Source organism: Thamnophis elegans, chromosome 2 (genome assembly GCF_009769535.1).
Source record: "Thamnophis elegans isolate rThaEle1 chromosome 2, rThaEle1.pri, whole genome shotgun sequence".
Taxonomy (NCBI): Eukaryota; Metazoa; Chordata; class Lepidosauria; order Squamata; family Colubridae; genus Thamnophis; species Thamnophis elegans.
In genome coordinates, this window is record NC_045542.1 from 170,988,190 (window position 1) to 171,005,558 (window position 17,369).

The 17,369-nt window shown below is 47.9% G+C and overlaps 3 protein-coding genes and 1 long non-coding RNA gene across 8 annotated transcripts in view; 2 read left to right on the plus strand and 2 right to left on the minus strand.

Annotated features, from left to right (window-relative positions):
- The window catches only part of LOC116503374 (major histocompatibility complex class I-related gene protein-like), a 556,717-nt gene that overhangs the window by 253,298 nt on the left and 286,050 nt on the right, over positions 1–17,369 (plus strand). The window lies entirely within an intron of this gene.
- LOC116503392 (H-2 class I histocompatibility antigen, Q9 alpha chain-like) overlaps positions 1–17,369 on the minus strand; it is a 76,273-nt gene that overhangs the window by 14,644 nt on the left and 44,260 nt on the right. The window contains exon 5 of one of the 3 annotated variants that reach the window (XM_032209790.1): positions 16,908–16,940. The exons of the other annotated variants lie outside the window; for them this stretch is intronic. Coding sequence (XP_032065681.1) covers positions 16,908–16,940 — 33 coding nt within the window. The remainder of the gene's footprint in view (positions 1–16,907; positions 16,941–17,369) is intronic. 3 annotated transcript variants of the gene reach the window in all.
- On the plus strand, positions 4,871–7,810 carry LOC116503463. Its single transcript, XR_004254706.1, has 3 exons — positions 4,871–4,954; positions 5,988–6,484; positions 7,754–7,810. It is a non-coding gene; the product is annotated as an uncharacterized LOC116503463 (long non-coding RNA).
- The window catches only part of LOC116503386 (H-2 class I histocompatibility antigen, Q9 alpha chain-like), a 504,076-nt gene continuing 500,228 nt past the window's right edge, over positions 13,522–17,369 (minus strand). The window contains exons 8-9 of one of the 2 annotated variants that reach the window (XM_032209780.1): positions 15,103–15,136; positions 13,522–14,441 (exon numbers count right to left, since the gene is read on the minus strand). In XM_032209780.1, the coding sequence (XP_032065671.1) occupies positions 15,117–15,136 (20 nt within the window). In that variant the 3' untranslated portion in view covers positions 13,522–14,441; positions 15,103–15,116. Of the gene's footprint in view, positions 14,442–15,102; positions 15,137–17,369 lie in introns of those variants that run through there. The other variant, XM_032209772.1, reaches the window with a different exon arrangement.

The window sequence follows — 17,369 nt, forward strand, 5'->3', positions numbered from 1 at the left end:
CAACAATGCAACAATCCAGAGGAAGCTGGCGAGTGGCCAAGCTAAACCAATTGGAAAAAAAGTTGCTGGCTTCTTTGTGAGACGGACAAAGATCAACTACAGACCTGCGACAGGCGATTCCTAACAATGATAGAATAGGAAGGTTTCACTCTCTTAAGTACAACAAATGTAATTTTGTGCCCAAAAGGACAAACGTAATTGAGCAGCTGTGAACACTAATCCTGTGAAAGAATTCACGTAGATTTCTTCTAAATAACAAACTTTCTGTGTGAATATCTGAGCCGTATTTTACACAACATGCTAGATTTGTACCTTTGACCCAAAGGGGAGACTCTCTATTTCTGCAGAAATAAACAGCTTAAAGTTTCCTCCTTCCTTCCAGCCTGACTTCTTGGCTGCCCTTGCAGGGAAAGCAGATCCCAACGGAGGCTCTGGCTGACCGAGGGACCTTCTGCCTCCCTTTCACCCGTCTGTATTTCTACCCCCTGAAGAAGGCCGAGGCCATTAGGGGGACCTTCCGATTCCTGGGGAGTCCCTGGAAACTGGCCGTCTGCAGGATGAGCCTCCCCTTCAGGTCCTCCCTTTTCTCTTTGGGTTCACAGCAGACGTAAAACCTTTGTCTGCTTTAATCGACTGGTCGGTTTATGATGTAGCATTTCATGCAAATGGGATCCACAGACAATACACACAAGTCCCAGAAGGTAAAATTCACCAAGGTTGCAGGTAACCCAATGTGAGGAGGTTATGGAAAGGTATCTCTTAGGTGCGTTATTGACTCAGTTATGTCTAATGTGTGAATCTGGCCTTTGTGGGTCAGGAGAATCCCTGGCAAATGAGAGGCTGGTTCCTGAGCCAGGATTTTGGAAAGGAGCCAAACAGGAGACGGACTGAAGCCGCTCAGGACAGCCTTTGCCTATGAAAATCAGAGGAAGGGGAGGGAGCTGCCCTGCCCAAGCATTCTGGGGCCTCTTTCTCAGGCACAGCCCTCCCCCACATGCCTCATCTGGGGAGGACCCTGGTTGACCCAGATATGCACCCCCTGCCTCTCCAGACTCCTTCCTTAGGGATGCCCAGAGTTTATTGATATATTAGTCAAATGTATATAACCATCCCGGATGCACTACTCAAGTGTGCTCTACGTGGGGCTGCCCTAGAAGAGCATCTGGAAGGTTTCAGCTAGTACAAAATTGGTGATGTGGGCAGTTATTATGCCCCACAAGAACGATACACCTTAAATCTCTGCTCCACAAGATGCGTTGATTGCCATTTTGCTTCTGGGTCCAATTCAGGGTCCTGTTTTTGACCTTTGAAGCCCTTTGTGGAATGAGACCCCCTCTTCCAATCACATCCGTCCACCCCATCAGTTCTAGCAGAAGAGGCAAGTTGTGGGTCTTGGTTGTTAAGGAGTCACATGTAGTGGGATCCAGGAGAAGGGCTTTTTCTGCTGTGATCACCATCCTTGATCTCTTTCCAGAAGTCCTTGAAAATAATGGTTGTGTGAATAGGCTTGGAGATCTCAAGGAACTGGGGAACTAGCAATGGGGCTGCATTGCTGATCACATCAAATCTTTCCTTCCTGTTGATTAATAATAAAATGATTTGTTAAAAATTGCACAGAAATTTAAAATATTGGAGTGAGAAAGATTCATGGTTTAATACACAGGATTCTCAAAAGGAATATAAAAATTAAATCAGATAGGTATTTTTTAGAAGTAATAAGCAAAGAACTTGAAAAAATAGCTTTCTTTTAACGATGATCTTTTTAAAAACAGAATAACTTCATTATTTTTCCACATCAACAGCAGTGAGAATGGCCAGATTAAGTGCTTTAATCAAAGACAAGAATATATCCAGTTTTGTTTCTAGTTGGAAACCGTTTCTGGACTTTGTTCTCAAGATAGAAAAACATGATACCTTCAGTTTGGATTTTGTTGATTAGAAAAAGTTGTTATAGAAATGGCTAACACTTATTAAGTTTGCAAAAGGCAAAGGTTGAGGCTGTAATGTTATTATTTTTATTCAATTTTGTTGAAAGGAATACACATTATTCCTTGGGAGGTGATTAAAAAAAAAGAACTGGCATTGCTTTTCTAGCCAAGAAGGGAATATGATCTCCCATCCCACGTGTATTTTTTCAGCTAAGAAGGTACCCAGTGCTTCCATTCTCCTTCCACCTTCCAAAGATCCTCTCTGAGTCACAAGGGACGTGGTTGATTTTAAGATTACGGTTTTCTTTTTTCCGAATTTTCACTTTGGAGGCAACATAAATAAAGAACAATGGGAATGCGATGGGACTTGAGATGCTGAATTCCTTTCTCCTTCCTTGAGCCAACAAGCTGCTGAAGTTGCACAAGGCTTTTACGAAACCGCTGAAAACAGTCTGCAAATGCATGTGTGACTTTGTGACACTCCTGGAGGCATTGAGGGACTGGCGCTCTGTCAACTTCAAGGGGGGGGGAGATCTTAAAAGGGCATCTGGAAGAAGAGATTGGGCTGCCATTTGTCAGATATGATGTGGGCCAGTGATGGCTAACCTTTTTCCCATTGTGTGCCAAAAGTGGGGGAGCGCTGGGGAGGGTCATGCGTGGGCGTGTCCACACCCATAATTCTATGGGCACAACCCTCTGCATGCATGAGGGCCCATAACCCCCCACTCCCCTCACACATGTGAACACGACCCTGCCATTTCCCCGCTTTTGGCACACGATGGACCCGTTCTTCGCCCTCCCCAGGCTCCAGAGGCTTTCTAGGATCCTGGGTAGGGCGAAAATAGCCTCCCCCCGCCCACCGGAGGCCCTGCAGAGGCTTCAGGAGGCTTCCCTGGAGCCTCTGGAGGGCAAAAAACGGCCCAAGTAGCCCGGAAGTGACAACACACGGAAGCAAATCTGGAATAACAGGAGAGTTTCTGAGTGGGGGAAGGTGAGCACAATTTCCCAAGCGACACAAAACTGAACAAAAACTCTGGGCAGCTTAGAATACAGGTAGTCCTCGACTTACGACCACAATTGAGCCCCATATTTCTGTTCCTAAGTGTCCTCATTTGTTAAGTGAGTTTTGCCCCATTTTACGACCTCTCTTGCCCCAGTCATTAAGTGAATCACTGCAATTGATAAGCCAGTAACTTGGTTGTTGGGTGAATCCGGCTTCCCCACTGACTTTGCTAGTCAGAAGGTCACAAAAGGGGATCAGGTGAGTTTGGGACACAGCGACGGTCATAAATATGAACCACTTGCCATGAGTCTGAACTTTGATCACGTGATCCCGGGGATGATCTACAAAGGCCGTCTTGTTCCATCTTTGAGTCCTTTGGGAGAAGGGCGGCATATAAATCCAATAAACAAACAAACAAACTTGTGAAAAGGGATCATAAGTCACTTTTTTCAGTCCTGTTGTAACTTTGAACGGTCACTAAATGAACCATTGTAAGTCAAGGACTACCTGTTGTTGGAAGCAAACTTAAAAGGGACAACATTTGGTGTTAAAAGAGCAACATTCGGTGGGGGGAGGGGGGAATCCACGGGGGCTCCAAAGACGCCCCAATCCTACTCTGGGGAAGACTGTGAGGCCTTAAAAGGGCGTTTGGAGGGTGGGTCCCACAAGGGTCTCCCCTGGGCAGGTGATGTTCCAGAGCAGGGGTCTCTAACCTTGGCCACTTTAGGCCTGGAGGACTTCAACTCCCAGAATTCCCCAGCCAGCTTTGCTGCTATAGGGGCTCCTGCTTGAGCAGAGGGTTGGACTGTGAGGTTTTTGGATGGTGGGTCCCACAAATGCCATCCTAAATTGCATTAACAGAGGGATACGATCAAGATGAAGGGAGCTACTAATACTGCTCTGTAAAGCCCTAGTAAGACCACACCTAGAATATTGCAACCAGTTTCCCTCACCACACTATAAAAAAAAAAATGAGACTCTAGAAAGAGTGCAGAGAAGAGCAACCAGGATGATTAGGGGACTGGAGAGTAAAACATACGATGAACGGTTACGGGAACTGGGCATGGCTAGTCTAGTGAAGAGAAGGACCAGGGCAGACATGAGAGCATTGTTACACTATTTGAGGGGCTGCCACAGAGAGGAGGGGGTCAAGCTGTTTTCCAAAGCACCTGAAGGCTGGACAAGGAAAAACGGATGGAAACTGATCAAGGAGAGATTCAACCTAGAAATCAGAAGGAACTTTCTGCCAGTGAGAACAATCAACCCATGGAACAGAAGTTGCCTTGGGAACTTATGGGAGCTTCATCCCTTGAGACTTTCAAGAATAGACTGGACTGCCATTCGTCAGAAATGGTGTAGGGTCTCCTGCTTGAGGGGGGGATGGACTAGATGACCTATAAGGTCCCTTCCATCTGTTAATCTGTTAAAATGTCTCCCAGCAGGTGATATTACTGGGGGTCTCCAACTTTGACCACTTGAAGCCTGGAGGACTTCAACTCCCAGAATCCCCCAGTCAACTTTGCTTCCATTCCCAGCTTTGCTGCCTGGGGAATTCTGGGAGTTGAAGTCCTCCAGGCTTCAAGGGGCCAAGGTTGGAGACGCCTGTTCCAGAGGACACAACTGAGAGGGCAGGAGGCTGGGGTGGCTGCAGGGGATCTAGGGTGCATTTGCTCTTCCCGATGGGAGAGAGGACCGGAGATGGGGGTCCTTCGAGGATCCAGGCCTTCCCCCACGAAAGGCCTGATGGGTGATGAGCAGCGCTTTGAATTGGCCCAGGAGCAACCAAGGCAACACAGAGAAAAAAGCCGACGGCACCGGGACTTTCACCAGGAGGCGCAAACCGAAAGCAAAAGAGCCGCCTTGGGGGATTTTCCGCTCTGCAGAGGAGGAGGAGGAGGAGGAGGCGGTGGGTGCGGGGAGCTTCGGGGTCAGAGGGAAGCCCAGCCCGGCTCTAAAACGAGCCTTCGGATCAAGAAGGACCAAAGGGCCCCCATGGAAGGACTTTCCCAGCCGCGGCCGAAAGGTGAAAGGCTGGAAAAAGGGCGGAGGGTTGCATTCATCGGGGCAATCGAGCGGTTCCGGGTGTGCGGGGGACTCCACTCCCCATCACTCCCATCCAGCAGGGCTGCTCCTGTTGGGCGCGGATTAGGGGGAGCGCAGTCCACCTCCTCCTTTAAGCAGCTGAGTAGCGATCCCCGATTTCCTGCCCTGCCAAGAACTAACCCGGAGGCGTTTCGTCCTGCTTTGCGCGGGATCGAAGCTTTTGGGATCCTTTTTAGGAGGATGGGAGCGGGATTGAAATCCTTTACTAGCCCAAAGGAGCCATCTGGGTATTCCGAGGCTTCTGCCGGAGCTCTGGGGCTTCTTCGCAAGGAAGTTGAAAAGAGAGAGAAGCAACCTAGAGCTAAGGAGGAATTTCCTGACAGTCTCCCAACCATTAACCGGTGGAACGACTTGCCTCCAGAAGTTGTGCTGCTCCGTCCCTGGAGGTTTTTAAGAAAGGACTAGACGACCATTGGTCTAGAATGGTAGAGGGGCTCCTGTTTGAGCAGGGGGATGGACTAGATGACCTACAAGGTCCCTTCCCACTCCGTTATTCTGATTTCAGCCTTCACCAGCAGTGCCAGGCTGCTCCTGGGACGGCAGAAGGCATCTCAAATTAAAATAACCAGAAAGTGGCCCTGTAACCCAAGAAGCCAAAATTAGTGTCAATGTGACCTTTTCCGAAATTGTCCCGAGATTTCCTGCACTCGGAATATTGACAGCTAGGCTGCAGCCATGGAATCCTTTGGTGGGAAGTCAGCTGATTAGATGCCGGATCTTGGGTGGTAAAACATTGGGAGGCAGTCGTCTTCTTCTTCTTCTTCTTCTTCTTCTTCTTCTTCTTCTTCTTCTTCTTCTTCTTCTTCTTCTTCTTCTTCTTCTTCTTCTTCTCCTTCTTCCTCTCCTCCTCCTCCTCCTCCTCTTCCTCCTCCTCTTCCTCCTCCTCCTCCTCCTCCTCTTCAATCTATAATCCTCCAATTCAGATAACCGGTAATCCTTCCCTCTCTCCCCAGAGCCTGTCAGCAAGATGCTGGTCCCTGTCGTGTTTCAGGCCGTTCCCCTGCTTCTCTGCGACCGAATCCTGCTCTCCCTGCTGGCTGGATGGGGCCCCCCCATGGTCCCCCTGGGGGTCCCAGCGGCTTGGCTGGAGGCCGCTCTGCGCCTGCTGGTTCTCTGGGGGGTCAGGGGCCTGCTCTCGTGGGTGGGGCCTCCCCGATGTCCTCTTCTACGGTGGCTGCTGTCAGCATCCTGCCCCCTTTGTACCTGTTGGTGAGACACTGGCTTGGGGACCCTCCCCTCCTGGTCTCTTCGGCCGCTTGGTCCTGGTGGCTGGCAATCTATGGGGCGGTGGGCTTCTCCCAGCTCCTCTGGGGGATCCTGGCAGGAGGGCGAAGCACAGAGGAGTCCCGGAAAGAAGACAAGGCCACTTTTTGGAAGATGCTCAAACGTTTCGGTCCAGACAAGCTGTATCTCACTGGCGCTTTCTTCTTCCTCATCCTGGCGGTGATTGGTGAGTTGGTGCGGAGTTCAATCGTTCTCTGTGCTGCAGGATAAATGAACCCCAAATGAGAGCTGTCTTAACAGCCTGTTGTGCCCTTCCTCATGGGCCCCACGAGCACAAGGGCTCCATATGAATCTGTTTATGTTAACCCTTCAATGCACCTTGTATCATATAAGTACAGCAACATATTACATTTAATGCATTTCTAAAATTAATACTAACGTGAAAATATATGTTTAATTTTATCGACCGTTTACATTTTTATTCCTGTGAGTAGTTGTCGTAGGGGCCCCAGTACACTCCTTTTCCCGGGGCCCAGAATGCTGATAAGACGGCCCTGCTCCAAATAGTCACCAGGGCCAGATTCACACCACAAACACTAAAGAAAAGAAAATAACGGTCCCCAGAGGGTCTTTAACAGACCTGACCTCAGTCTTTAAAATTCTGCTGCTCCTTTTGACATTCTCCCTCAATCCGTCTGATGCCCCTCTGGGTTTCCTCCTGCCACGGAGCAGCTCCTGCCTGCATAGAATGTGGCATTCTGGAGACTTCAGCCATTTGCTCTGAGATCCTGTCCTCTTTGTATCTGCCGGTTGGATTTAACCAGGGTGGGTCCTGTGTCCCAGGATGAAAAGAGATACAGAGAGGCCCTGGATCTTCCAAACTCCCCATTCAACCCTTTCAGTGTCCAATTCCAGCAGCTTTTTTTCTCCCCTCCTGAGGGGCTGCCCCATTCTTTCCATAGTCAGGGCAGGAGTTCAAGGTTCCCTTGCATTTCACAAAAACAGAGGTACAACTTGAAGTACCGTATTTTTTGGAGTATAAGACGCACCAAGATTTTGAAGAGGCAAATTTTAAAAATAGGCTTTTACACTCTGCCGACCTCCCAAAAGGCCTGATTTTCACGAAAACAGGCCCGTTTTTGTCCAAAAGAGGGGCATGCATAGCCTTTAGGAAGCTTATAGAATGCTCCTGGGGCTGGGGTGGGGGGACAAGCAAAAAACGGCACATTTTCGCTCATTTTTGCCCTCCCTGGCCCCTAGGAGCACTCTGGAAGCCTCCTAAAAGCTATGCATGGGCATTTTTGCAAAGGGGGTGGGGTTTTGGTAGGCCAAAAATGCTGTATTCAGTGTATAAGACCCTCTTTCTTGAGGGAAAAAAGTGCATCTTATACTCTGAAAAATACGGTGTGTGTGTGTGTGTGTGTGTGTGTGTGTGTGTGTGTGTGTAAGTTGCCTTTTCTGATTGAGGTCCTACATCAACTCCTCTCTCCTGCAGGAGAAACATTCCTACCCTATTACACCGGACATTTGATTGACATCCTGGGCACCAAATATGTGAGCTTATTCCAGGCCCCATCAACATCTTTGCTCCAGGGGTGAAATTCAGCTGGTTCTGGAGAACTGGAAGCGGAAATTTTGAATAGTTTGTAGAACCAATAAATGCTACCTCTGCCTGGCCCTGTCCCCATCTATTCTCTGCCTCCCAAGTCCCAGAGGATCGGGAGGAAATGGGGATTTTGCAGTATCCTTTCCCTGCCACTCCCACCAAGCCACATCCACCACGCCCTGCCCTGCCACACCCACCAAGCCACGCCCACAGAACCAGTAATAAAATATTTTTGAATCCCACTACCACTGACTTAATCCCAGGGGAGTTGCCTTTTCCCTTCTGGCTTGCCAGTAAAAGCCAGGTAAAGCCTGAAAAAAAGCTGCACCCGCCCAATGTTAGGATTTCAAGAAAAGTCTGAACAATCCGGGTCTTCTCTGGAGTCCTCCTGAAGGAAACAGGAGCCCTTGGTTTCTCCTTAGCTGCTTGTTTTGCAATCTGGCAGAAGCCTATAACCAGTTACAACTTGTGATCTGTCCCTGCCTTTCGCTTGAATCCGAATCTCCAAAAGAGGGGAAAAAGTTTTTCTAAGGGAACGTCTGTTCTTGGCTTCTGTCAGGGATCTTGTTGCTGATTTAAACTCAAAAAGAAAAGAGTTTCGAAATGGGGGAAGAGCATCCGCCAGAAGCAGAGGTATCCTCGACTTACGACTACCACTGAGCCCAAAATTTATGGGGCTGAGCGAGACAGTTGTTAAAGTGAAGTTTGCATCATTTTAACGTCCTTTCTTGCCGCTGTTGTTAAGTGAATCACTGCAGTTGTTAAATTAGTAACTCAGATGTTAAGGGAATCTGGTTTCCCCATAGACTTTGCTGGTCAGAAGGTCGCAAAAGGGGATCCCATGACCCCCGGACACTGCAACCGTCATAAATTGGAGTCAGTTGCCAAGCATCTGAATTTTGATCACGTGTCCCAATATTTCTGTTGGGTATCATACCCCAAAAATATACTGTTTCCCCAAAAATAAGACAGGGTCTTATTTACTTTTGACCCCCAAAATAAACGCCTGGCCTTATTTTCAGGGAGGTCTTCTTGTTTTTGAGGTGCAGGAGGAGGTGAGCATGGTCACCTCATGGCCGCTGCTGTGTTGTACGTCGCTGGGCCTGCTGCTCTTTTTGCAGTGGCCATTAGCGTGAGAGAAGGAGCGCGGTGGCTGGGGTTGCAGGAGCGGCCGTTAGGTAAGGGCATGTGGGGCACATGGGACATGTTTCCCTTCCCACCCTCCAGCCTCGCCTCACCTCCTGTTGTTTGTGGGGCAACCAACCAGAGGAAATGGCGGGAACCGGCTGCACATGCATTTACATATTTTGGGGAGGGCTTCTTTTCAGGGGAGGGCTTATTTTAGCGCATGCGCTCAAAAGCCTGATTGGGCTTATTATCTGGGGAAGTCTTATTTTCGGGGAAACTACATGTGTTAACGGTGGCTAGAATTATATTTGTACAACATTGGAAGGGTGTGGAGATCCCCACAGAAGAGAAGATAATAAATAAAATACCAGAATGTGCAGAAATGGATAAACTAATGCTTGAAATGAAAGAGAAGGAAGACACTAAAGATTTTGAAATATGGGATTCATTTTATCTATGGTTAAATAACAGAAATTGTTGCTCTTTCTACTTATAGCAAAAATAAATCAAAATAAATAGGAGTCAGTTCCGAAGCTTCTGCAACGTAGAAAGCCTTAGCAGCTTTACGAAGAGACTCTAGCCCCACTGAGGTAAAAGTACAGCTTCCCTCAGCTCGGAGGGAGCCGTTGCAGCCGTTACTGCGCGCAAGCGTCGTTCCGCCGGGTGACGTCGCAATCAACGGTTACCCGCGCGCATCCCTGGCATTCTTTTAAATGAAAAAAAAAACCGCCTGGAAGTTCCCAGCGGGAATGTTTCCTCGCGCATGCTCCGTTTCTTCTCTGCTGCTGTTTCTGCGCATGATTGTTCGGAGGCGGTGGAGGGGGCGGTTCCGCGCGACGTAGAACGTGCTGCTGTATGCTTCTCTAGGGAGGCAGGGCCAGAAAGATTCGGCCCCGCCCCTTTCCTCGGCGCAGAGCCGCTGAGCGCAGCCAGGACTTCCAGACCGGGCAGCCCCGATGGATTTCAGGCGACCGCAGAGGCTGCGGGAACTGGGGGTGGGATAAGGGGGCCTTTTCTTGGTCTCCCCTCTTGGCAGAGTTGGGGCGGGGCGAGTCTCTCCGGGCGCGCAAGTCCCGAAGATGGTGCGAAGAGAGCACCGAGTGCCCCGCCCCGTGGGAAAGGAGCGGTGGATTTTCCCACGCTTAGCAGGCACACACCTGGCTCCCACAGATTGTAGAGTAGAGTTCTAATTAGTAACCCCTCCGGCTGAGGTGTCTTAATAGTGTCCCTCTTTCACATCTGCAAGAGCTTCAATGGTTCTATCCCCAGCCAGTGCCCCTAAATGGTAAGAGGGTGAAAGTTGTTATCCAATACATCTGGAAAGCTCTGGGACTCCCCCCCCCCAACCTTTCCGTAAAACAAAGAGAGGACTTGGCAGGATGGGAACAAGGAAATCAAGAGAGGCTGCAGCACACAAAGCACTACCCAAAAGCAAAGCTCCTATTTGGGGAAAGGAAATGGAAAGGGGCTCTTTGGAGTGTTGAAAGAAATGTCCTTCTAGGTTCAGTTCCAAGTGGGGAAAAAGACACTGGGAACATGGAGGCTGCTTGGAAAGATGGTTTAATGGTGGACAGGATCACATGGCTTGAGCTCCTGAACAGAAAAGGGGGATCACATGCTCCCAGATATTTCAGGAAGAAAAAGAGGGGGAGGGCTTATTGAGAGTTTCTGGGGTTTTTATACTCTGTTCGGCCCCACCTGTTTCCTGTTCCTGTGTAAGAAATGTATTCTGATTGATTGTCAGACTCCCAGGAGCGGGGTGGGGGTGGGAGTGTCTGAGCTAACTAGGTTGTGTGTCTTTCGAGTCCCAAGCTTCATTGAGTTCCCAGATGCCATGTGGTGAGTTTCTGTAGAAGGCTAATCCTACCTTTGTTATATAGAGTAGACTAGCTCAGGCTTTAAGGGCTCATTGAAACAGGTGGGAGCTATTAAGAGGGAGTCTGTTTCCTGCCCAAAAACATGTTTCTCCATTTCTTATCCAGGAAATATAATATTCTGCCTTTTCAATATTTCCCAGAATATTTCACTTTCCTAGGAGAGGAGTGGGTTTCAACTTCCTACAGGGGTGCTTTTGGGCTCTTTTGGGTGCTCTAACACTGGACGTTTTTCAGAAGAGATTGGACAACTATTTGTCTGAAATCGTATCCGGTTTCCTACCTGAGCAGGGGTTGGAATAGAAGATCTCCAAATTCTGTTATTCTTACAGGAAGAAATACCGGTCCCTTTGCACTCAACCCTTTATTCTCTCTGGCAAACCATATTTTGAAGTGACAGGATATGACTTGTTTTGCTCTGTGGGAACATGGGAACCAGAAGTCCAGTCTCAAATTATCTAGTGACACTAATTCCCCCCCCCCCCAAGTGAGGAAATATTTACATTAGGGCCTTCAGAGTTTGTGTGGAAAGTTAGCCTTGTTTTGATTTCTGTGTTTCATATTAATTTAATCATAAGACTTAATGGAGACATTAAAGAGCTCTAACTCATAAGGGAGCTATTTTAGGTTTGTCAAGTACTTGGGCATTAATTAGCCACTGTTGCAAGCTTCTTTCATCATCGCATCTTGGAAAGTCACTACATTTGCCCCTCCCAGAGAAATTTTAGAAGAGTTTCAAATCACATAACCAGGTTTTGTTTACGGGCTCAGCTACAGCTCTGCCTCTGCAGAGGAGTTATGATGGGCTTCACTTTTCTCCCTTACAATTATGAAGACTGTAGGGATTTCTTTTCTCGCTGCTCTCCCTCTCTGGAGAGTTGACCATCTTTTGAAGCCAATAACAAACCAAATAAGCAAGAGGTGTCCCCAGATACAAAAACTTATTTTTTAAAAAAAGCTTTCAATCGTGCTCTGCTCCAAGATTCTCTTGAGGAAGCCCTTGTGCCAAATAGCAGAGAGGTAACGTTAGGCTAACATTCTGCACTGAACCTGAAGGCCATAAATGTAAATAACTCTTGCCTGCTTACAGCTTGACTGAGGCTGAGGCTCAGATGCATTCAGAATCAGTGTTGGAAATGGCCATTTAGAACTTTGAGTGCAAAACCATATCCAGGAAGCCACCTGGATTGAAGCTTAAACTGATGGAAAGTTTCCTTTTTTTAACTTTCCTCTATGAAAATGTAATGAGTTGGAGATTGCAGTGCTAGCTTAGCAATAGGTTTAAGTGAAAGAATAGCAATGGCAAAATAGCATTTAGACCACTGATGGTAAACCTTTTCCGCACCGAGTGCCGAAAAGGGAGCACTTTGCACACATGCACGCTCGTCAGGGCCGTGATCAGGAACAGGAGCTGCCCAGGGGACATGCGCTTGCCAGGAAATGAACTTCTGGTTTGTGGTGCGCGCATGAACTCCGGCCAGCAAGTCTTTCAGTTATTGCTGTGCAGAAAACAAAGGAAGAAAACAAGGAAGAAAACAAAAACATTTATTTACAGCAAGTAAGTTTTTGGCAAATTTAGAATATATGTACAATTGTTAAGGAAGTAGCAGCCTGGCTAAAGCAGGATAAAAATGTGAATTAAAGTATAAAAGTAAGACGTGGCAGAAGGGAGAGAAAAGCCTGCTTGTAAGTCATGTACAAAAACAGGAAAATGTCAAATGCCCAAAACCACAGAGTTCAGCTGAAGTTCGTTCAGAGACACGGAGTCAGCACCTCTGGCCCAAGACAAAAGGAGAAGTAAGACAATATCTACTTATAAGGCTTCTTTCCTCAAGGTAACCAATAAGAAATAAGTTAAGTGTTTCCGTGTTGCGCTGCCTTTGAGAACGTATAAGAATGTGAGTTCCGATGATGAAGGTCGTTCAGAATTTGCAATACCACCCTTTGACTAGTTTTTCTGCACCTGGCTGCCAATAAACTTCTCCTTGATCTCCAGGCGTCTAAGTCAGGTCATTTTCTGCAACATGGCTGTGCAATCCACCTCATGTTCCCTTTTTCTATAGCATGAAAATCCATCAATGACGATCGGGAAACATTTGAGTGTTTGAATGCTACACTTGTTATATTGACTATTTCTCAAACTTGGATGATCAAATATATGGTCAAGTTTAATTTTTTTTAAAATTGAAATACATTAACCATTTTAATCTCAGAATGCACATTTATTTTTTAAAAGAAATTTTTTTTTGAAGATCCTATTGCACATTACTGTATTTTTCGGAGTATAAGATGCACCCAGGTTTTGAAGAGGCAAATTTAAAAAAAAATGTTTTTGCACTCTGCAAACCTCCCAAAAACGGCCCGTTTTTTGTGAAAACAGGCCCGTTTTTTTTCTTCAAAAAAAGGGCATGAATAGCCCTTAGGAGGCTTGTAGAGTGCAGGGTTTGTAGGGTGCTGGGGGGGGGGGGCAAAATTAAGCAAAAAATGGGCCATTTTTACTCATTTCTGCCGTCCCCAGCCCCCGGGAGCTCTCTGAAAGCCTCCTAAAGGCTATGGAGGGCCATTTTGGTGAAGGAGGGGGGGGGGGTTTCAGGAGGCAAAAAATGTTGTATTCAGTGTATAAGACGCACCCAGATTTTCAGCCTCTTTTGTGAGGGAAAAAGGTGGGTCTTATACTTCAAAAATACGGTATATTAGGGGTGTCAAATTTGATTGTGTTGCATGCTGGATTGTGACATATCACGACGTTTTTGCCTTTGCAGAGCTGGGGTGAGAGTGGCCTGCATGTGATGTATCCGGCCCGTGGGCCACCCGATTGACAGGCCTTCATTATACAATTAATAGGGATTTAAATAAAAATGTGCGGAAAAACCTCCATTCAGCCCAAGCAAGTATGATGGAGATTAACAGTTTATCACTCTCCCTTAAAGTAAAAGTAGCAACTCTTCATCATACTCCTCCCCACATTCTCCACAAATCCTTCTCTAAAACCTGTCAATCAGGAGCCCATTAAAGGTCATCGGAAATAACAATATGGCTGCATCAAGCTATATTACAGAGCTGTTACAAAGTTATACAAGGCAGTTTTGCCTAGTGGTGAAACACCAAGGTAGAAAGCGACTGTGAGTTCAAGTCCTGCATCAGGCATGAAAGCCAGCTGGGTGACCTTGGGCCAGTCAATCCCTCTCAGCCCAGCCCACCTCACAGGGTTGTCGTTGTGGGGAAAATAGGAGGAGGAAGGTGTGTTGGACATGTTCAATACCTTCGGCAGGCTATAAATAAAATAATATCTAGTAAATCCAAGTTGAATCCTTTCGATCCTACGATTATAAACACATAAGATTCTCTTTCCTCCTCTATTCCTCAATTAAATTAAAAACGGTTACTGATCCCATGCTAAAAGTGATCATGAAAGACCAAAAATCCACCCTGGTTCCAGCGTGCAGGAAGGCCCTGAAGGACTCCTGAGAGTCCGGCCTAATTCAGAAGGAGGTCGATCCTGTTGTCTCTCTTCTCTCCTCCTGCTGGGACTGTCCACTCCTCTCTCCTCCTGCTGGGACTGTCCACTGGGGCTGCCAAGAGGAGGGGAAAAGCAGGCAGGGTCAGTCTGGGAGGGAGCCAAGAGGAAGGAGCACATAGTCCAGTTACTAGAGGGGGAGGGGCTGGGCTGGGACTGGCTCTGAAGGTGGGTGAGAACCTGCCTCACAAGTTATATAACACATATCAATATCCCCCCCCCCTCAGATACACAAATCCAGTTTTAGTCCAGAGACAAGTATAAATGGATCCTTACGTCCTGCAGAGATCCAGGTCTTCCCTTCAGCATCCGGAGGGAGGGATTCCCAGATGGGATGAAGGAGGGGAGAGAAGCCCCCTCTCCATCAGTGACTGGCAGGACCCTCAAGAAGCCCCTCCTCTGCCCCTTCCCTCCCCTCGCACTGAGGATACTCTGATCTCCTCCTTGCAGCTCTCTGAGGCTCCTGATCCAGGACAGTCAGATCCTGAGAGGGGCCTGGCCACAGTCTGGGCTTTCTGGGTAAGAGTTTGGGGGCAGGCAGACCCCTCCCCAGAGCCCCAACGCCTCTCCCCCACATCCCTTCCTTCCCTTGCAATGTTTGAGAGGAACAGAAGAAGAATTTCCCAAAGTATCTTCATCATCAACTGGTCATTTGACTTCAAAGCTCTTCCTCCCTCTCCTCCCCCCCCCCATGCAGCCCCCCACAAGGGGAAACTCACCTGGGAGGAGGCTGCTAAATGACCCGGCTGCTTCCTGCATTGGAGAGAAAGACACAGAGTGAGTCTCTGCCTTGTCTGGATCCTCTGAGGAGGACAAATCTCTCTCTTCTCCATTCAACCTCTGCAGCTTCATGAACCTCTCTGAGGACATCAGACTTTTGATTTGTTTTCTTGTTTATCACTAAACTTCTGTGTCATCCATCTTGCCCAGGTAACTCTAGGCAGCTGACGGTAAAATCCAATCAAATGCCATGTGGAATATTTAAAACGATAAATAAAAACCAGATTCCCCCCATCAGATTGAAATCTCCCAGGACCAGAATCCTGGGCAACTCCATGCCAGCCCTGAAAGGGCCTCCAGCAGCTGAGGCAGGAAAGAGGCTGGTACAGAAGCAACAAGCCCAATTGTTCCCCTGAGCCCAGATTCAGAAAGAAAAATTCACAACCAGACATGTGAGGTGGGAGCATCCTGAGTGCCAGAAGAGATTCTCAGATGACCACTGCACCCCACTTCCCCTGCAGTGGGCTATCGGTTGGCGCCAATCATTAAACTGGATGGGGACATCTCTGAGAGTGCCCCCCTCCCCCTTCCACAGTCATCCAGGTCTCAGCTATGCCGCCAGAGGAGTCTCTAACCACTGGGGATGATGGCCTCACGGGTTGTTTCCCTATTTCCCCTCTGTGAATTGAGGCCCTTTTCCTCCAAAGGGGGCCAAGGCTCCACCATGCAGACTCTGGGCTGCCTCCCCTGCCTGAATCCAACAGGGAGAGTTTCCCTTCTTCTCCTCTGCAGAATCAACCAGTGCAAGGAAAGTGGATTTTGTGACACCCAGCCGGCTTTCATGGCTAAGTAGAAGTCAAGAGTCTCACCTGGAGCCCTCAGCACTAAGCCAAAGTGGGTGCAGTTATTCTTATTATCCCACCAGAACCGGACTCAGAGGGACCCCAGGGAGGATGAATTGGGGGAGCTTTTAAAAGTGGGACCCTCTCCCTCTTTTCATCCCCTCATCCCCCCTCAAAGTCTTGTAAAGGGTCAGAATGGCTCATGCAGCAGCTGCTCCCTCCAACTTACCCTGGTCTGAACTGATGGGTCCTCTGACACTTGCTGGAAAAGAAAGAAAAAGGGGATGAGGGAGGATGTCTGTCTGTCTGTCTGTCTCTCTCCCTCCTTCTAGGAAGCTCAGCTCTTTCTGACTCCAGCTGCCTCCTTCCCTTTCTCTCTCCCACACAATAAAAAATGCACAAATAACATGGAGAGAGTTTGGATCAAACTGCTTTGGTTAAAAGGCATTGGAAAGAATTATTAAAATTTATTATTTACATCATACAAAGCCAGAAGGCAGAGCTGGCCTAAAAAGATACAGATGGATTCAAAGTTTATTTTTGTAACCAGTTGTGAGCCTTTGGGACAGGAGACCAAGAGGAGATCCAGCTGGCATCTCCCAAAGCTCCTTTTGCCTTAAAATGCTCCCTTTTCATCCCTAATTTTATGGAGCTTCTGACTCTCATTTGGCCAAGCCTTTCCTCTCGGCCTACTTGGGGAACAGAGCACGTCCTCAGTCAGAGGGACCTTCCACCACCTGTGTCTTCTCCTCTTCTTGAAGGTTCCTTCTCCCAGATGTTTCTCCTAGAGGACTCCACTTCCACTAATAGCCTGGCTGTAAGGAAAAGGGGGCCCAACTTCCCCAGCCTGGTTCTTAGCATGAAGAGGAAGACACATACATACACACGTCCCTCTCAAATAATGGAGCCTCTGGTCCCTACTCTAAGTTAGAGATTAGATGGAAAGAGGACAAATCACTCACTTGGTGCTGCTTTGTAGTCATCTTGACGTTTTTCTGCAAGAATAAAAATCAGTGAAAGCTCAAAAGAATCCACCAGAGATCATCCAAACTCTCCCTCTGTAGGAGGAGGAACTCCAGATGCTTCACTGTCACTTAGTCCCATCAACCAAGACAGAAAGAACTTCAAAATACAAATATATTTCCTGATTTGCCCCAAGAGAGACCTGCTGCCTCCGAGATGGATGGAGGGGAATTGGGGGAAGCAGAAGGAGCAGCTGGGAGGGGAGGAAGGTTTCCATGGAAATCCTTCTCTGCTGCTCTCTGACCAAAGCCTTTGAAAGGGACAAAGGAACTGGGATGCCTCTTCCCAACTCAGAAGAAGACAGGACTGCCCGAATCTCAGACTCAGCTGAATTGAGACTGGAGTCCCAGCAAGAGGCAGAGATCTCAGATGCTCCCCAAGAGGGCTGGGAAAACAGGACA